The 18,050-nt window shown below is 36.5% G+C and overlaps 1 protein-coding gene across 1 annotated transcript; it reads right to left on the bottom strand.

Moving 5' to 3' along the window:
• Nucleotides 1-1,239: 1,239 nt before the first annotated feature.
• LOC107713138 (HEAT repeat-containing protein 6-like) lies at nucleotides 1,240-16,157 on the bottom strand. Its single transcript, XM_016518572.1, is given in 23 exon segments — nucleotides 1,240-2,035; nucleotides 4,085-4,289; nucleotides 5,290-5,386; nucleotides 5,487-5,611; nucleotides 5,786-5,812; nucleotides 6,183-6,194; nucleotides 6,268-6,402; nucleotides 6,485-6,577; nucleotides 7,559-7,571; nucleotides 7,573-7,667; nucleotides 7,743-8,101; nucleotides 8,220-8,319; nucleotides 10,277-10,483; nucleotides 10,554-10,734; nucleotides 11,715-11,989; nucleotides 12,106-12,231; nucleotides 12,233-12,250; nucleotides 12,381-12,482; nucleotides 13,326-13,440; nucleotides 14,137-14,252; nucleotides 14,332-14,466; nucleotides 14,559-14,666; nucleotides 15,864-16,157. Coding segments are annotated over 23 exon segments (3,570 nt in total). The 3' UTR covers nucleotides 1,240-1,403.
• Nucleotides 16,158-18,050: the final 1,893 nt, after the last annotated feature.

Below are 18,050 nucleotides of genomic sequence, written 5' to 3'. Positions count from 1 at the left end.
CTAATATTTGACAACCAGAAAGTGTCCAGATACTCTGTGTCTATAAAGAGATGTAGTGGTAACCTTATGATTAACCTAATGGCTGCTAATACAAGTTAATGATTCAATCCCAAGAACGAATGACCTAGAAATGGAAGTTACAGTAAGACCAGTTCTTCTCAATTATATGGGTATCATGTACATAAGTTGCCTCAGGGGACAGTAATTACTTACTGTAAGCTGCTTTGGAAGAAAATGGTGAGTAATCATGATTCACATTTTCACAGAGGGTTTAACCAAGAGCTTCGTGCTGCTCGCAAATGCAGAAACCCAATCACACACACTGAGAAACCCCAGCAAACCTGTCATCTTATTAATACATTTCAGAGTATGAGATGTCAATATAGTTCTAATTACATTTAAGAAAACTGTATTACTTAAACAAAAATTTTTGAAAATTTGCTACAATGGGGTAAGTGAGAAAAAATGTCTGAAATGTTTTATACCCAAACCGCATGTAAAATTACAGCGTGTTCCTAAATTAATGTCTGCATTAGTCTAATATACTGTCATAATACTCTGTATATACCGTAATAGTGTAATATACTGTCAGTCTTAGTATAATAAAAATGCAAACGAAAATGAAAACTACCCACAATAAATATTTTTTTAGTAACAGTACTAATACATTCTGTACACACATGCATACCAAGTGTGAATAATTCAGAATGATCTCCTTAAATGACACTTGAGTCTACAAGTAAGAATGCTTTTTTTATTTGTCTATTTGCTTTAAATCACTCAAAGTGAAATTAGTTTCAAAGGAATAGTTCACCCAAAAACATAAATTAGCTTAAAATGAACTCACCCTCAGGCCATCCAAGATGCAAACGCGTTTGTTTCTTCATTGTTACAGATTTGAAGAAATTTTGCATCACATTTTAGCGTGAGAGGACAACAGGGGATGGACCTTTTTCCCTGGACGAAATGTTATTATGAATTATGGACCCATATTTTGGTCAGAAGCGACAATTTAATGTTAAAAATGACTTAACGATGGACTTTTTACAAATACGCAGCTTTTCACTTCACAAGATGTTAGAGTCATGATTATTCTGAGGCTTTTATAAGCTGTTTGATCTCTCATTCTGACGGCACCCATTCACTGCAGAGGATCCATTGGTATCTCTCAAAGCAAGTACATTTCTCCAAATGTGTTTTCTATGAAGAAATAAACTCCTCTACATATTGGATGGCCTGAAGGACTGTGAATTTTCATTTTTGGGTGAACTATTTCTTTAAAAGTGGAACTCGAGACTTTACAGGAATTTCTTTGATATTTTGACATATACTTTAATGCATACATTTTTAATAAAATCTAAAAGATAGGTTCAACCTCAGACAGTCATGGCACATCTGTATTGTCACTTTCGCTGTGGTGATTTGCTGAGTGCAAGGGAGGAATCTTTGCGGTCTGATTCTTTCATCTCCTCAGAGTTCCTCACTACATCCTCGTTGAAATTCACCCCAGTCTTCAGATCCTCACTGCTGTCCAACACGGCCTCTTCCAGCTGTCCCTTCAGCCTGGTCAGGGTCTCGTTGAGCACCATCAAACCATCTTCAGGCACCGCATGATCCCCAGCCTCCTCCCCTGCAGCACCATCAACCCCAGCAGCCAAAGTCACACCCTTATCGCTACGGTAGTGAACCAGGAAGCCCTGTAGCACTGGCCTGGATTGGTGGCTCAGTGATGACCTCAGCGCTGGAAGGTCATCAGGCTGGCATACGGACAGAAGGTGCAGGAGAGCACGGCAGAGCTGTGAGCGTAAGCTAGCACAGTAACGATATTCAAGGAAGTCCTCCGTTTCTTCGCTGTGTTCAAGGGCCTGAGCCAAAGCTCGCCACACTTCGGCGAACTGGTGAACGTCACCGTACCGATCACGCGTCGATGGAACAGAAAGTGCAGCAGCGGATTTGATGCGTACTTTGAAGTTCTTGCAGGAAGTGACGACGTAGGACAGGGCAGAGTAAGCTTCTTTAGACCAGACAGCACAACCTGCAAGTCAAGTCGTGTGCGTTAAACTGCGTTCACGCCATGAATTACCGTAATTATGAGATCCCAACTTGTAAAAAGCATTCACGTCCTTGTAGAACTCGTAAGTACAACTCAAACTGCATTTTCTGAAAGCTTTACTTACTTGGCCAAATTAACCCACCTCTAAATCTCTATGATATTCTGAACACTAGATGGTGTCAAACAAGAGCTAAAGTAAACTTTAGTTCTGACTCAAATGCTAAGTGCATACATACAGCCAAACACAGTTTTTGATAGCGTGCATCAACACAGGCGTTTAACATGCGCACTAGAAACTTTGCCCAGTGTCTGCACTATTTCTCTCAAGAAATTATGAATGTTTTTTTTTGTTGCATTTAGTAGTAGTATACTTTATTGTCCTCAAGAGGAAAATTGTTATGGACTACACGTCCATTTATTTCTTAACCCCCTCATTAAAGTGTCACAGGCGTTTAACATGCGCACTAGAAACTTTGCCCAGTGTCTGCACTATTTCTCTCAAGAAATTATGAATGTTTTTTTTTGTTGCATTTAGTAGTAGTATACTTTATTGTCCTCAAGAGGAACATTGTTATGGACTACATGTCCATTTATTTCTTAACCCCCTCATTAAAGTGTTCAACACAGGTGTCTATTGCAGTTACATCTCCAGTAGTTTGTTTTTGTTGTAGTTCTGTCTCTTACAATTCTTTTTTTGACTGTGAAACAACAGCCCAGGTCAGCATTGTGGACCAAATAATTTTTGCAAAAAAATTCAACGTGCATGTGTGAGCTGAGTGAACAGAGTTATGGTGTTAGAAAACTGGGCTGAATGCGAACAATACGCACATAATAGGCTGTGAACGAAATTTACGTCACGTGTACTATACGTATACCTTATTGCACGTATAAAAATCCGACAATTTAAAGTTACAAATGACTTAACGATGGACTTATTATAAATACGCAGCTTTTCACTTCACAAGATGATAATTTATGGACTAGAGTCATGATTATTGTGACGTTTTTATAAGCAGTTTGAACGCTCCTTCTGACGGCACCCATTCACTGTAGAGGATCCATTGGTATCTCTCCAAGCAAGTACATTTCTCCAAATGTGTTTTCTATGAAGAAATAATCTCCTCTACGTCTTGTTGTAGTTCTGTCTCTTACAATTCTTTTTTTGACTGTGAAACAACAGCCCAGGTCAGTGTTGCCACCTTGTGGACCAAATAATTTTGTGCAAAAAAATTCAACGTGTCACTGCAGAGGATCCATTGGTATCTCTCCAAGCAAGTACATTTCTCCAAATGTGTTTTCTATGAAGAAATAATCTCCTCTACGTCTTGTTGTAGTTCTGTCTCTTACAATTCTTTTTTTGACTGTGAAACAACAGCCCAGGTCAGTGTTGCCACCTTGTGGACCAAATAATTTTTTGCAAAAAAATTCAACGTGCATGTGTGAGCTGAGTGAACAGAGTTATGGTGTTAGAAAACTGGGCTGAATGCGAACAATACGCACATAATAGGCTGTGAACAAAATTTACGTCACGTGTATTATACGTCTACTTTATTGCACGCATAAAAATCCAAGTATACGTTGCCATGATAAAGAAATGTTTTTCCAATCTAATTTTCATTATTTATACCACTTTAAACTTCTATTATATATTTTAAAATGTTCTGTGTAACCATCAAGTAAAAAGTAATAACATTTTCCTTACACTCTGAATACACACAACAACAAAAAAAACATGTAAAAGTGTAAATATTTTTAAAGATGAAAACTATTTTGTAATAAATATAATAAATAATATCATGTTTTTAAGCTTTGACTTTGTTTAGGGGACAAATATTTTTCAAATGTTAATAAGCAGTGAAGCAGTTGTGTTAAATTATTATTTCAAAAAATCTATAATAAAAAACAAAACTTTTTCTTTTATTTTCTTTTTAAGAACTGTTATTTTTTTGTTCATTATGATATCAGGACATCACCCAAATTTTTTATTTAATTTTGAATTCAATAAATCTAATAAATATAATGTTCACTCACCCAGAAGCAGGTTGTGATTTCTGAAGGCATTGCCCAGCGCATAGCAGGCGTTCCAGCGCACTTTCATGGTTGCATCTCCTCTAACCGTATCTATCAGTGCCCTCATGGCCTCCTGCAGAGGCTGCTCAAACACAGGCTTTCCCAGGTGCACCGGCTGCAGGAAGTGAAGCAGATTCCCAAGTGCACGGACAGCATTGCTCTTTAACTGCAACATCAAGCTTGGAGTTCAGTAACACTTGATACATTGTGAAAAAGCGGCTTTTGTTTCTGCCCTTAACAAGGATGCGCCATTATTCAAATTCTGACAGATAAGCTGAACTATTTGAATGTTATGGCCAATAACACCATATATGGATAGATGAACAAGGAACTGAAATGTGTTAATGATAATTAGTTAAGGTCAATTTTCAATTGATGAATTTACCAAATTTTCAACTGTTCTTTATGCATGAACAAAAACAGATTTACACAGCTACTCTTGAAGGGAAAGTGTTATTACAGAGAACACACTCTTCAAGAAATGCTTATAAAAGGTTACATTAGGTTTTTACGACATCTTGAATTGACAGAAATCTCCACAGTTAAATATCAATAACATTGAATAATTAATATCCATTATCAACTGATAACAAGAATTACAATAAAACACTTTGTAACTATTAGCTAAAAGCTGTTTAAACTAAATACACTACTGTTGAAAAGTTTGGGTTTAGTAATATTTAGAAAGGAATTAATAAGAAGGATGCATTAAATTGACATTTCATCAAAGAATCGTGAAAAAAAAAAAAAAAGTATAAAGTTTCCAAACTGTGATGATAAAAATAAGAAATGCAATGTGTGTGTGTGTGTGTGTGTGCAAGTAACATTCAGGAAATTAAGAAATGAAGTATAATTTCATTGATAACATTAAATAAAGTTGTTTAGTTGTAACATTTTGGCTTTGAGGGGTGATGGGTTTTGGGATCTTATCTGCCCTAATAAAACAATTTTTTTAACAAGCAACTCACTCTCTAACAGTGGTACATATCAGGGATTCCTTGCCCGAAATCTTAAATAATTGTATAATTTAGCATAGTGAATAAACTTTCTACAAGTTTCAAGGTGGAACACATTTTATTTAACAACTGTAGAAATCTTTTGAAGATGCTGTGTGAACACATCATGTAAAAGGCTTCTGGCATCAGTAACAAAAAAGAAATACCCACCCTGTCTTTATCTCCTGAAGCTTTAGTGGCAGATCTCAGCATGTTCAGCAGCAGCCTATCAGAGAACTCCTCCTGAAACTCCAGCCCCACTGACTGCCTGAAGACAACAGATGAGAAAGGAAAACCATCAGTATACTAGATTAACATAACACACACACACACACACACACACAGATGTGGTCATTTGTCTTTCTTACATGTTGACAATGAGTGTGTCGGTGAGGTTGCCAAGTGACCAGGCTGCCTTTGCACGAACGTTGGGTGAGCGGTCATCCAGAGCAGTGAGGATGGCATTAGCCGTGTCTGCCACAAACATGACATCCTGTGGTCGTCAAAAAAAAAAATACAAAAATTGCAAAGTTAGTAAAGTTAAATCAGTGCAGAGTACTTTTCTAAATGAAGGTGGATTTACTCATAAAGTAAATAGTAAAATAAAATAATAAATTATGTTCTTAAAGGGTTAGTTCACCCAAAAATGAAAGCATTAATTACTCACCCTCGTGTTGTTCGAAACCCGCAAGACCTTCGTTCATCTTCGGAACCCAATTTAAGATATTTTTGATGAAATCTGAGGGCTCTCTGACCCTCCCATAGACAGCAAGGTAACTACCACGTTCAAGGTCCAGAAAAGTACCAAGATGATCGACAAAGTAGTCCGTGTGACATCAGTGGCTCAACTGTAAAGTTACGAAGCTACGAGAATACTTTTTTACGTGATGCAGTAGAGACGAAAATGTGGAATAAAGTCGTTATTTTTGTTTTCTTTGCGCAAAAAAGTATTCTCGTAGTTTCGTAACTTTACAGTTGAACCACTGATGTCACACGGACTACTTTGTCGATCATCTTGGTACTTTTCTGGACCTTGAACGTGGTAGTTACCTAGTGCACAGCACTTGCGTCTTATCCTGGAGATAGTGATATACATGAATATCACAAAGAACATCACATGTAGAAACTCAAGAGGTCAAACACACTCACGGGCAGCTGGCTGAAAGCTTGTGGCAAGATGGAGGAGAGGGTGTCACATGCGCTGGTCTGTAGGGTGGGATGCTGCTCGTTCTGTAAGGCACTGATCAGTGAACCACCCAAGACCTCGGACCAGAACTCAACCACCTGAAAAGGGCAAAAGACCAGTATTACATCAATATCATGATCTTTGAATTTAGATTTAGACCTTACATGTAGAATTTTTTACCTGACACACTGGCACGCATTTGGCACTTTGTGGAGTGGTGTTGGCATCAGCTCTGTACTGCTGGATAACACCTGTTCCCAGTTCTTCCAGAAGCTTGTAAATTACACAGAAATTGTAAATCAAGATCAAGCAAGAGACACACAATACAAAATGTAACAATTTAAGAAAAAACTATTACAGGTGCTTGCCCATGCTAAAGTCATCGCTATGATTCTAGGTTGTTGCTAAGGTTCACACCAAGCACAATAACTATAGCAATAACTATAAATATGTAAGTTTGGTAAAACGTTATTTTAAGGACAAGTTCTCACTATTAACTAGTAGCTTATTAGCATGCATATTACTTGCATATAGGCTGTTTATTAGTCCTTATTAGGCATATATGAATGCCTTATTCTGCATGACCATATTCTAGATCCCTTAACCCGACCCAATGCAGAAACTTAACAACTACCTTACTAACTATTAATAAGCAGCACATTGGGAGTTTGAGGGAAAACAGTTAATAGTAAATATGTGTTCCCTAATCTAAAGTGTTCAATCTAATTCTATGAAAACAGGTAAATCCACACAACAACTATAACGATAACGACACAGAAGAATGACATCTTTGGATGTCACATCCCAAAAAATAAATTTCTAGCTCATGAATGATAAAATCATTGACAGCCAATCAGAATCCAGTGCCTTACAAGACTTACAATTTGAGGTAATACATACAGGTTTCATACAGCACAAATGGTGCAGGACAAGTTACTTGCTTAAGTTTAAGAGTAAAGTCCTATTTACATCAAGATGAATGTTTGGTGTGAGAAACATTTTAATTTGAATGAACGGTGGTCTCTGCTCAGACCTACAAACATTTGAATTACTGCTTTTCCATAAGCGCCACCTGCTGTCAGAGAGAGAATTTGCATTTTAATTCAGCCCATCTGCAGTTTTTTTATGCACTGGTCTGAAAGAACCCTGAATTTTTATTGCGAACATGCCTTTAAGTTTAGGGATTTGAACAAAATGTTCACCATTGTAATCACCAATGAGACAGGAAATGACAAAGACATAAAGATCCAATACTTTAGCGCCATGGATCTTGCTCTGTGAGACAGTGAGCACTGAGTTGCCCCAATTCCAACAGAGATGTCTGAGCCAATGAGAAGTAACCCTTCACCAGATGAGCCAAAACCTGAAATAAACCACATACAAACAATTCAAGACAAACATTTCAAGATGGCTGCCTCTTCACAAACAGACCACTCACCTGCAGGGCTTCAAGTCGTACGGGTGAAGGTTTCAGCGATGCTCCACTAGACCCGCCTGCGTCACTATCAGAGTACGGTTCCTCACGAGGCTGAGTGACCAGGCTCACGCACAGCTGCAACAGCAAGCACGGCCCCTCCTGACCCCCTTCAACTCCTCCTCCAGGAGACGAGATCTCTCCGTCTCTCAGAGTGAGAAGTCTCCAGTTGTGAGAGAGCTCCTGCGGAGTGCTGATGCCGGGGGTGCTGAGGGCGGATGTGGATCCGGGCTGCTGGAAGAGGAGCTGGATCTCTGGGAGGGGGGCTTGTGTTGAGACTAATGCACCGAAGAGGGTGAGACTGGACACACGGACGTTCACATCTACCATGGGAGGAAGAGAAGGAATGGTGGATACTCAAATTGGCTGAATTATTAGAATTTTTTTTAGACCAAGTATTCAACATCTGGACAGTTTTAATAGTCCAACTTATAATAGTACCTCTGTGGCGCACAAATGGACGGATCTGTTTCCACAGTGGGCTCAACAGGCCCGGTCTGAGACGATTATAGGGCACGTTGGAAACCAGGTGGGCAAGGCACTGAAAGACAAAACAAAAATAGTGTTCACAAACTCTTTTGACCAGATTTACTAACAGCATGAACCAGTGCAAACCCCCTTTTCGTATAAAAAAAAAAAACTACGGTCAGGATTTATTTTAAGGCACACATTGAAAAATTAGCAGTGAAAATGTGTGGACAGTTATTTTTGCAGCCGATCTTACTGCAAATGCATTTGTAGAAGTTTCCCTTTCAGACGCAAAATTTATGGGAGGAGAGTATTTAAATGAATCATGCAACTTGACTTACTAATGTCTGTGTTAGTGAATTTACTGGCATTTATACCAATTGGTAATTATTAAGTTAGTTCTGAGAAAGGTCTAGCATTATTCTGAAGCCACTGCATGTGTTATTTATAATTTTACAAATTATAATAGAAATTATAGTATTTATTTTGAATTCGCTTTTATTGTTAAATTTGGTTTTAATTTTAGTTTTAGTTTAGTTTTTAGTTAAATTTTTGTTAGTAATTAACTGTCATTTTTATTCGTTTTTGCTTTTAATTTAGCGTCATGGCTATATTCAAAGTGTGTGTGTATAAATATATATAACTATATATGAACAACAAATAAAAACAACATTTATAAATTTATCTTTTATAAAAAAAACTAATAACAAATTCTAAAACTAAATCAGGCCTCACTTCATTAAAAATCATCAAAGTCTATCAAAATATGCTTCAGAGATACTGGTCTATGGCATAAGGGCATAAAGGGCATTCTTAATTTTTGTTCTTCTGAAATATTTGTTGAAATATTAAATGTTTCTATGCTTTAATTTCTGTTGTAATTTTAGTAACTTCACCTAAACCAAGGTAATATTTCCATTATTTTTTAGTTTAGGTTATTCATCAAATATTTGTATTTTATTTAAGCTATTTTATTTAAGTTAATGAAGCGAAACTATTGGGTATCAGCCTGGATAATAAAATGTCATGGTCAAAGCACATTGAGAATACACTGAAGAGAATGGTAAGGGTGTTATAGTTGTAGTGAGGAGATGTAGAACATATTTTATGTTTGATATGATGAAAATAATATTGGATACTCTGAAGTACTGAAATAACTCAAATTAAATAAAACTAAAACTTAATAAAAAAAAACCTATATAGACATAATAAAAAAACTAATAAAATGACAACATTACTACAACTGTAACTAAAACTAAAATAGATAACTAATACAAATCAAACTCTCTTCTTCTCACAGCTTGACTATTGTCGGATAATATGGGCTAATGCTACAAAAAAGGATTTAAGGAAACTCCAGCTGGTACAAAATAAGTCAGTGCGATTAATTCTCCAGTGTCCATATGGTATTAAAATAAACAGTATGCATTTTAATCTTAAATGGCTAAGAGTGGAAGATAGGATGATTGCTGCAATACTGTTATCAACATGGAAGGTTTTACAGTTTAAAACTCCTTTGTATCAGTATAATCAATTACAATCCAAAGTTCAGTCACATGAATATGCTACTAGATGAGCAACAGAGGGTAGATTTTTACTCCCTAATGCTAAAACTAATTTTCTTTTAACGTACAGTAGTATATATGGCATTGAAATCATGGAATCTCTTACCAGTGTCAATAATTAGGATAACACGGAAAACTTGGATTGGATTATTGCATTTATAGAAGGTTGAAGTATAAGAATTAATTGCAGGTTTTTTTATACACTATAAAGGTGGAAGAAATGTTTATAGAGGTGTCTTGGAATGTGAAAAATGTATTTAATAGTTTTTTTATGTATGTAATAATGTATGAATTTTAAGTGTTGTGTGGACCCCGGGAAGACTAGCAATGCTATTGGGCATAGCTAATGGGCATCCAAACAAACAAACAAATAAATAATCTTTATTTCAGCCAGCAAAAATGATTTTTAATGTTTTTAGTTGTAGTAAATAAAAAGAACACTGCTGTGAGTGTGTGTTCTGTTACCTTTAGGACCTGAGTGAGTGTCTGACAGGAGGACTCCGCTATGAGTGCAAGCAGCAAGCAGCGGTGCAGCTCTCTGACACTGGCAGCTAATGTAGCCGAAAAGGGAGTGAAGGCCTGGCGGGGTGCACTGGTGTCTTCAGCGGTGGAGAGGAACTGGCGAGAACCTTCTAGAAGAGCAGACAGAACCTGCAGAGAGCCTGCCCGTACCTAGGAGCAAATGTGACACATCAAAAGTCAAATTTCTCTCAGGTCAGAAAGTAAATGGCCAACAGTGGACTTGTGTTTTACCTTTGGGGAGGTGGGCAATGGTCAGGAGGGTAAGAGGAGGAGGGCCTCCAATCCCAGGAGCATCTGGAACAAAGGAAGACCAGTAGCCATAGAGGATTCGTTTCTCTACACACTTGACCACAGCCAGGAAGCACTGAAGCGCACTCTGCCGCACAAGTGCTTGATGCAACCTAGAGGTGAAGCCAAAGTAGCCAAAACAAACACATTTACACGTAAAGACATCTAAACCCATTACAGTGCAATCATATCTCATGACAAAACAGAAAAGTAGATTAGCTAATTAACTTCTTACGTAAGAGCCAATCATACTTGGGTGAAAAGTTACAGAAATATTTGATGTAGCATTTTAAACTAAATAATCAATAATAATAATTTACTGAACAATATACAATAGCGTAATGATGCAAAATATTCAGAATGAATAGATTTTTTGTTGTAATGGAATTATTTTTTAGTTATAGAATTATTTAGTGATATAATTACTTTTAAAGTTGTGCCAGAGTCATGCACAAAATCCGAATATTTATGATAACAATGATAATGAATATTAATAATACTGATGATCATGAACAAATTAATAAATTATTAAACATGAAAATATGCATTAATTAAATTACACTTTATTGTACAAAATACAACAACATAATTATACAAAAGATTCATCATGCATAGGTTTTTGTTGTTCAAATATAAATACTATTTAGTTAAATAATTACAAAATCGCAGACTGTGTCAGAACGGAAATACAGTATCAGTTACTGAACTCTTGTGCGAAAAGTGAATATAACAAAGGTAATTCATAATCATATTTAATGTGAATTATTAATTATTATTACACATTAAAATACATGCATTGTTATATGTTATAATGTGTTTTTATTGTTGTAGTAAAATTATTATTCAGTTAATCATATAAAAAAGAAGAAATTAAACAATTAAAACAAATAAGATCGGCATATCTGTTATTGGACACTTAAACATAAAAATAATAAATATTAGTCATAAAAAAAACTTGATCTCTGCATAAATTATGTAAAAATACAAATGCATATACGTGTTTTTTTTCTAGGTCATTTACCACCTGTCAATGTTTTATTTGACCTAATAATTTAAGAAAGCTTTCCTGGCATTAATAGTCCGAGGGTCAAACCTGAGTTTAGACTGCATTCCTCCCTCAGGGTCAGAGAATTCAGAGTCAGAGCTCCCTTTCTTCCAGGAAGGGTAGAGCTGTGGACTCGCTCCTGACGGGGACGTCACACTAGCGGACTGTGAGCCATGTGACCAACCACTCTGATCCAATCCACCTCCTCCAGTTTTAAGAGACCCAGAGATGTGGTCACCCTCTCCCTCCTCTCCGTCCTTCTTTCCCTCAGCTCCAGCTTTCTTCCCTTTCCCCCGAGACTTGCGCTTCTTGTTCTGTTGGGACTTAAGCAGAATTAAGAGGTTTTTCTTCCTCTGCAAATGATACAATTATAGCCTTGATTTCACAACACCCTTTAATCTTATATTTCGAACATATGTGCACTTATATGGCCACCTACCCCAGCTGTTTTTTTCTGTGCAGTTGAGTCTTGTGAAGGTTCAGGTTTTGCAGCAGCAACAGTCTCATACTGAGGGAGAGGAGCTGGGTACAACACCTGTGGCATTTCCACACTTATTCCCGGCAAAGCCATAGAACATGAATCTCTGCAAAGGACACAACTATCAATTATCATAATACAATTCGCTCCCCACCACTAATCAGCTTCATTTTCTAACTGTATAACCAATCTGTATATCTACAGCTATAAAAACAAGAATAGAACAGTATGAATACTTTGAGCACGGCCAATAAGGTGCCCAAATCCTGGTTTGGAACGGCTTTCCATTTTCCACCATTGAGAAAATACTCCATTGCCTTCAGAGCACTCTGCAATAACTGAAACACAAGCAATGGGAAACTTTCACAGTGCATAAAAGAAAATGTGAATAACCAACAGTTTGACAGCACTTCAGTAACCTTAATTAAAAGGAACAGTTCACCCAAAAATGAACATTTGCTGAAAATGCAGTGAATGGGTGCCGTCAGAATGAGAGTCCAAACAGCTGATAAAAACATTGCAATAATCCCCAACAAGTAATCCATATTACCCCTGATGGATGTTGACTGATGGAGTAAAGTCGTGTGGATTACTTGTGATGCTTTTATCAGCTGTTTGGACTCTTATTCTGATGGCACCCATTCACTGCAGAAGATCCACGAGTGAGCAAGTGATGCAATGCTAAATTTCTCCAAATCTGCTCTGATGAAGAAACAAACTCATCTTGGATGGCTCGAGAGTGAGAAACGTTTCAGCAAATATTCATTTTTGGGTGAACTATTCCTTTAATTTAATAAAGAAACAAGCTCATCTACACGTAGGATGGCCTGAGGGCGAGTACCTTTTCAACAAATTTCCATTTTTAGGTGAACGATTACATTAAGGTGCGGTCACATTTACCATTGCTATGAGAAAACTCATAGGTCACTTCAATAGGAATCTGTGCGATTGTGAGTTTCACATGAATGCGAAAAAGTCCCCCACGCAAATTCTGCTCAAGTTTAAGTTGGTCGTGCAAATTCGTGTTGATCAACAGAAAGGCGTTTACTTTGAAAGGGACTTCAGTGTGAACTGGGATATGTTACCACACTCATGACAACAGAAATTGGACATCGTCTAACTTTCGCTAATGTGACCTCACCTTGACTTATAGTAGCATCAGATAAACATGCAGTACTGACTGTACAGAAGACAATGTCCTCCACATCAGGTGGTTTGGGGGACTGTAGTGTCCGCAGGAGGATTCCATAGCATACACCTTTATATGGCTCCTCTAAATATGGCTGACCAGGAACACTAGTACACAAAGAAAAAAATTGACATTTAACTCTAAAGGGCCATTCTCACCAAGGACAATAACTTTAGTGACAACTATAACGTTTTAATTATCCTTCTAATTCTATAATAGATAATCCACACCAAGACGGAGATGACACAGAGGAAAAATATCATTGGAGTCACTTTTTTCCCCTGTGTGCGCTTATAATAAACAGAACATTATAGCCCGGTGTTACAGTTATATTTATGTTTATCTTTTTTTATACGAATGGGCCGTAATGCTGCTAAATAGTTTCCTTGCTTTTAGAAATTGTATTAATAGTCAAATCTTATAACTAGTTGAAAACAATTAAAAGGTATGGATGCTGGAAATGTTTGGTACCACATCAGTGTGCTATAAGATACACGAAAAAATAAAAATATTTTGATTTCCTCAGACTGGAGAGAATCATAGTCTGGAGGTAAAGAAAATATGCCCATCATACATTGTGAAATTTTCTGTGAAACCCGACTGTCCAAAATCTACAGATGACTCTGGCCTTTTAGCTCTTTGGACTGCAAATTGGGGCAAAAATCTGGGCAAACGTTGCATAGTGTATTCCAGCCTTTAGTTCATTTCTTTTAAAACAACTTCAACATTTTAGATAGATATTAAATAGCAGCCAGATACAAAGACTTGATTTATGCCATGATTGGACACTGGACATGGCTCACCTGAGACATAGATTAGCCATGCAATGCACAGCAGAACGACGTAACTCTATGTTTGGCTGGCTGGGGTCACCATAGCTTACCAGAATACCACTCGGACCAAGGAGCTCTGGAAGATGCTGGAGAGGATTCAAAATGATGAGGATTAGATTCTAAACATTATAAAAGAGTGAGAGTTGCCAGATCTGTAATTCTTACCCTGTGACATCCATTGCCATACACTAGTGACGAGAGGGCAAGCAACACTTCCGGGTGAGTCCATGAGCTGCATGTGCGCACAGCACCTGAGCAGTATGATACCAGAACATCAAGCGTATGCTCATCCACTATTACCTGTAAGTAGTAACAAAAAGTATTTAAAAAAAAAAGATGCCTCTTGATAAAAAGCCATACGCATATTCAATATAAGGCCATACTGTAAGTACCTGTAGCTGGTTTAGAAGTTGATGAATCAGTTGGCACAGTTTGATGATAAGATGCTCTTGGCTGAGAGGAACCAGACGGCTTGCATGCATAAGCATCTCACACACAACCTATGAAAGATGACAGATAGCCATATTAGACGACCACTACCACTGAATTATGCCCTCTCACAGACTTAGGTTCTGCCTTTTTTAGATTACTGGAAATTGTACAAATGGCAAAACAAATTTTGTACATGTTAATTAATTATTATTATTACTTTATATTTTAAATGATATATATGTAAACATTATGAATGCATACAGTAATTAAGTTTTTTATGTTTTTAAAAAAAAAGTCTCTTATGTTCACCAAAGCTGCAATCATTTATTTGATCAAACATTCAGTAATAGAGTAAAAACAAAACATGTATTAAAAAATAGTTTGACACAAACTAGAGCTCATAATTGTGAACTAATTCAATCACTTCCTAATTATTAAAATTTTTAAATGAATTATTTTTATTATTAATTTATGTTTTTGTTTGAAATAAACATACTTATCAAATAGCTATTTTGGTGCTTTATTTCCACCTTTCCCGTGAATGTTTTATTCATTTTATTGAAAATAAACGCAGATGTCGACCGCGTCAGCCGGCGTAGGGACTTAAATGCACAACAGCAACTTTGGATAGCTGCAGCTGATCCGAGTTCGAATCATACTGCTATTTTTAAAAAGTGTAAATAAAATCTATCGCTATTTGCACTTAGTGTAAATAACAGACTGCTAAATAACGCTATTTTCACTCAGTCAGTGTATATAGAAGTGAATTACACTTGAAATATACGTTTATTTGAGTGATAGTCATTTTCCATAGAAGTGGATGTGCCAAGATAACGTGGGCGTGGTTTGTGAACCATGTCACCACGTGAAATCATGACACTTAAACTGGGACGCATACATTAAAACAGGTATTGAGCTAACAACACAGCGTAATAATCGCATCAACATTAGAACATTACCAACGTCTTTTCATTACAGCTTTGCAGTCGCTTTTGACGAATCTGCTGGAATGGGATGTAAAATAGCTAACATGCACACGCACACATCCTCAGTTAACACGATCCCCAGTTGATCCATAACATGGGCATCATAGACGTGTTCGATCACTAGATCCAGGCAGATATGAAGTATTCCATTCGAGCGTTAGATACAACGCCCAAACATGCTGTCTACTAGGTAGTTGCGCTACTACGTTAGGTTTTGGGAGACTGACAGCTTGTCTGAGCTTGACAGCTTTAAAGAAAACAGCATAAATCTGATCATACCTCTGCTTGAATGCCGTCATGGTTGCCGCTGTTGTAGTTTTCTGAGATGAGCTGGTCGAACAGTAAATTGAGCTCCGTTTTCAGAGTCGCGTTGTCAGACGCTCTCAGTGATCGGAGTTTATTAAAGCAGCGACTGATCTGATCCTGCGCCTGCGCGGAACCGTCGAGCTCATGCTGTGCCTTTGATAGAGGGACAAACTTTGGTATATCAGGTGAGGCGGACTGAAATCCTTGTGTGTTGCGATTAGAAGAAAAACTTAAGCTCGAATCAAAAAACGTTACTTTACCGGCCATCTTTACAGGGTCAAAATAGCGGCTTTACTATGGTAACCAGGAACCACGTCCGAGGTCAACCGGAAATGGACGCTTTTAAATTAAAAGTATTTTAGTCATTTTTTACATATCATATCATATCCTTCTCTTTTTTTTCTGTATTACACACACCCAAGTACTAAAATTACTACTAAAAAAAAATAAAAAATACTAAAAGTACTAAATTTAAAAAGTACACAATTTTTTCAAATTCGCGTCCTTTTTAGTAGGTCTGGGTAGTAACTGTAGGCCTAATCAGATTCCTGTGATATCATGGATTACATGATATTATTCACACAATGACAGTAAATTATTCATTATTTATTGATTCTCCTTAATTCTTTTTTTTTTAATTGTCCTGTTTTTTACTGTATCATATACCATTTAGCTTGGACTATATTCACTAATGTCGTGCAAATATATTTGCAAACCATGTTTCTGGATTTGTGTGAAAATGGCACCTCTCAAGCAATTAGTCCATGTATGAAACAAGTAGCCTAAGTTACTAAACACTGGTGATAGCTGTGAAACACAATGCCTTCATCAGATCCAGTGACCTTCAGTAACTGTTGATTCTGGAAGTCTGGACAAAAATATTCCAAACCTGCAACACTTTGGGCATGTCATGTCATTGTTGTTTTCATGTTTATTCATGTTTGTTCATATAATGCAGGGAAATGTTTTTGTCTTAAAATAAAATATTTACTTGAAATATCTCAGAGGAAGGTAATATTTCAATAATAATCGAACAATACATTCACCTGTTTACAGTATTTTACATTTTTATGATTTAATTAATCATCAGCTTTTTATCCGCTCACAAACTCGCTGCATTTCTTACATTAAGCCCAATTTGGGTAAATCTGGTTTAATGTAATGTTTATTGCATTTTGTTGATATCAAAAAATGGAATATATTTTCTTTCTCTTTGCTTTTTATATCAGTATGGTACATTTAATGGTAACTTTTTAAAACAAGTTTGATAAAAAAGTCAACTAAACTAAAAGTAATCTTCAAAAGTAGTCACATTACACTGCCTAAAAATGAGTATCTTAGATTACGTTACTAACTACAGTTGTCTTCATGTAATCTGTAATTAGTAACAGACTACAATTTGTAAGTAATCTACCCAGCTCTGCATGTCTGCTTTTTAAACTTTTAGGAGTACACTAGCATATGTTTTAACTTTTATATATATATAGTGTTTATGGAGTAATGGAATGGAATTACATAACTGACAAAATAAATGTAATTGTAATCAGTTACACTTACTGAGAAAAAAATTTGTAATTAAATTACAGTTACTTATGAAAATGTTAACAATTACAAAGGGAAATATTTTCACACACATACAGATTTAATTGACTTCTTTCATAAATTTCACTGACTGCTCTAAAATATGATACACCAATGTTTCACTAGTTTAGGATACAGAATAGGACACATGCTTATTCGATAACGGTTTTATTTCCTATTTGGGTTTATGCAGGCCTTGTATGTTTTATTTTTTAAGATTAACAGTTTTTTCCAAGGCATTGTTAGATGCCAGTGTTTCTTATAATAGCTATCTAAAGATTTGATTTCAAAAACAGTATCATAGCTATTAAACAATGATTTTAAATCTGTATTTAACCTCAAAACAAAGTAAAAAGAGGGGCGCGAGGACTGGAATTGGGAACCGCTGAGTTACATCATGTGTCATTCACCGGTGAGAAAACTTTAAAGGGGTCATATGATGTTGCTAAAAAGAACATTATTTTGTGTATTTGGTGTAATGAAATGTGTTTATGCTGTTTAAAGTTCAAAGAAAACATTATTTTCCACATACTGTACATTATTGTTTCTCCTCTATGCCCCGCCTTTCTGAAACGCGTC

This window comes from Sinocyclocheilus rhinocerous, unplaced genomic scaffold (genome assembly GCF_001515625.1).
Source record: "Sinocyclocheilus rhinocerous isolate Xijiao unplaced genomic scaffold, SAMN03320098_v1.1 scaffold387, whole genome shotgun sequence".
In the NCBI taxonomy this organism is placed as follows: Eukaryota; Metazoa; Chordata; class Actinopteri; order Cypriniformes; family Cyprinidae; genus Sinocyclocheilus; species Sinocyclocheilus rhinocerous.
This window is presented reverse-complemented; position numbering and strand designations above follow the sequence as displayed.